This window comes from Gekko japonicus, unplaced genomic scaffold (genome assembly GCF_001447785.1).
Source record: "Gekko japonicus isolate JY-2015 unplaced genomic scaffold, Gekko_japonicus_V1.1 scaffold1098, whole genome shotgun sequence".
NCBI lineage: Eukaryota > Metazoa > Chordata > Lepidosauria > Squamata > Gekkonidae > Gekko > Gekko japonicus.
In genome coordinates, this window is record NW_015160244.1 from 332,428 (window position 1) to 333,968 (window position 1,541).

Consider the following 1,541-nt stretch of genomic DNA (forward strand, 5'->3'; position numbering starts at 1 on the left):
GGACATAGGGTTGCCAACTCCAGGTTGGAAACTTCCAGGATATTTTAGGGATGAAGCCTGCTGAAGGAGGAGGAGGAGGAGGAGGAGGAGGAGGGGGCCCTTTAAGGAAGCAGGGGGGCTGGCCCTTCAAGTAAGGGGGCAGAGCCCCCAATCGCCCCACTGTCATTATGGGCCAGTGTCAGAATCCACAGCTAACAACGAACTGCACGCATTCAGGAACGGTTATACTTTTATTGCAAAGCTATAGATGCAGTGACACAGGCACTGTTAGGAATGGCCCCAGCCAGTAGAGCATAATAGGATATAGGGTATTCGTATGCACCCCCCCCATGGCATTGGCCAATTAGGGACCCTCCCGCGCGTGGGATAAGTCAGGCAACCATTAGGTGGCTAAAGCTGAGAACCAGGAGTCTCTCACGGTACATAGGAGTTCTCCAGACAACACAACCTCCTCCTGCACATCTGTACAGAGAAGCATTTCAGCAAAGGCCAAACAGCAGGGATAGGAATGCAATAGCAATTTAACAAGACACAGAATGAACTCCCCAACCCCCATGGCAGCATAGTTGACAGCCAGAAGAGTACTTCATGCGGTTATTTAGGTTCGAGGGAATAATTGGGAGTGGCCATTGGTGACATGGCACTACTGCGTATTTCAAGCCGCGCTGAGCTGCTTTACTCGTTCTGTTTTCCTCTCTCATTTTCGTCCCAGCTTTGGTGGGAAAACAGATTGCGTTCTCCCCGTGTCGGGTATCTCGATAAAAACATATTTCCGGATGAAAGGCGCTCCTGCTTTCACTCAGGTTGGCTCCTCTTGCGTTGGAAAAGGTTCTTCCTCGCAGGCAGGATTTGGGTTTTCCGATTGGTCCGGGAGCACGTGCTGTTTTTAAGGGTTCAAACTCACCGAAACCTGTGCAGATCATATCACTGAATAATCTATGGTGGGGGGAGCGTTTGGCCCTTCTGGCCGCCATCTTTTTCTGGGAATGTTTGCGTGTCTCTTGACCTGTTCCCCTGGGAGTGTCAGGACCTGCCAAGGAAGGTCACCGCCTTCTCTTTCTCCCGTCTGTCTAGATCAGCGAGCTGAAGGCAGCCCGGCAGCTGGCCTCCGAGATCACTTCCAAAGGCGCATCCCTCTACGACCTGCTGGGCAAAGAAGTGGAGCTGAGGGTAAGTCGGGGGAAAGAGACTTGTCAGGGCTACGAAAGGAAGAACTTTTTGTATCACTGATTGATATGTCAATCAATCAATCAGGGAGCGTGCTGGATGACTCCCACTTCCTGGGGGGCCATTGCATTCCCCTGATTGGACGTTTCTCTGCGGGTGTCTGTTGGGGGGGAGGTATTTGTGAATTTCCTGCCTTGTGCAGGGGTGTTGGACTAGATGACCCTGGAGGTTCCTTCCAACTCTATGGTTCTGTGACCCCATGATTGGGCTGGTTGTTTCCAATACTCCACCCCCCTTTGCATCTCCCCTTTCAGACTTTACGCACCTCAGTTCGGTGTCGTGGTTAAGGGCGAGGACTCTGATCTGGGAGAGCC

The 1,541-nt window shown here is 52.1% G+C and overlaps 1 protein-coding gene across 1 annotated transcript in view; it reads left to right on the plus strand.

The window, feature by feature from the left end:
• CLUAP1 (clusterin associated protein 1) overlaps positions 1-1,541 on the plus strand; it is a 77,881-nt gene that overhangs the window by 9,238 nt on the left and 67,102 nt on the right. The window contains exon 3 of the mRNA XM_015413551.1: positions 1,075-1,170. Within this exon, the coding sequence (XP_015269037.1) occupies positions 1,075-1,170 (96 nt within the window). The remainder of the gene's footprint in view (positions 1-1,074; positions 1,171-1,541) is intronic.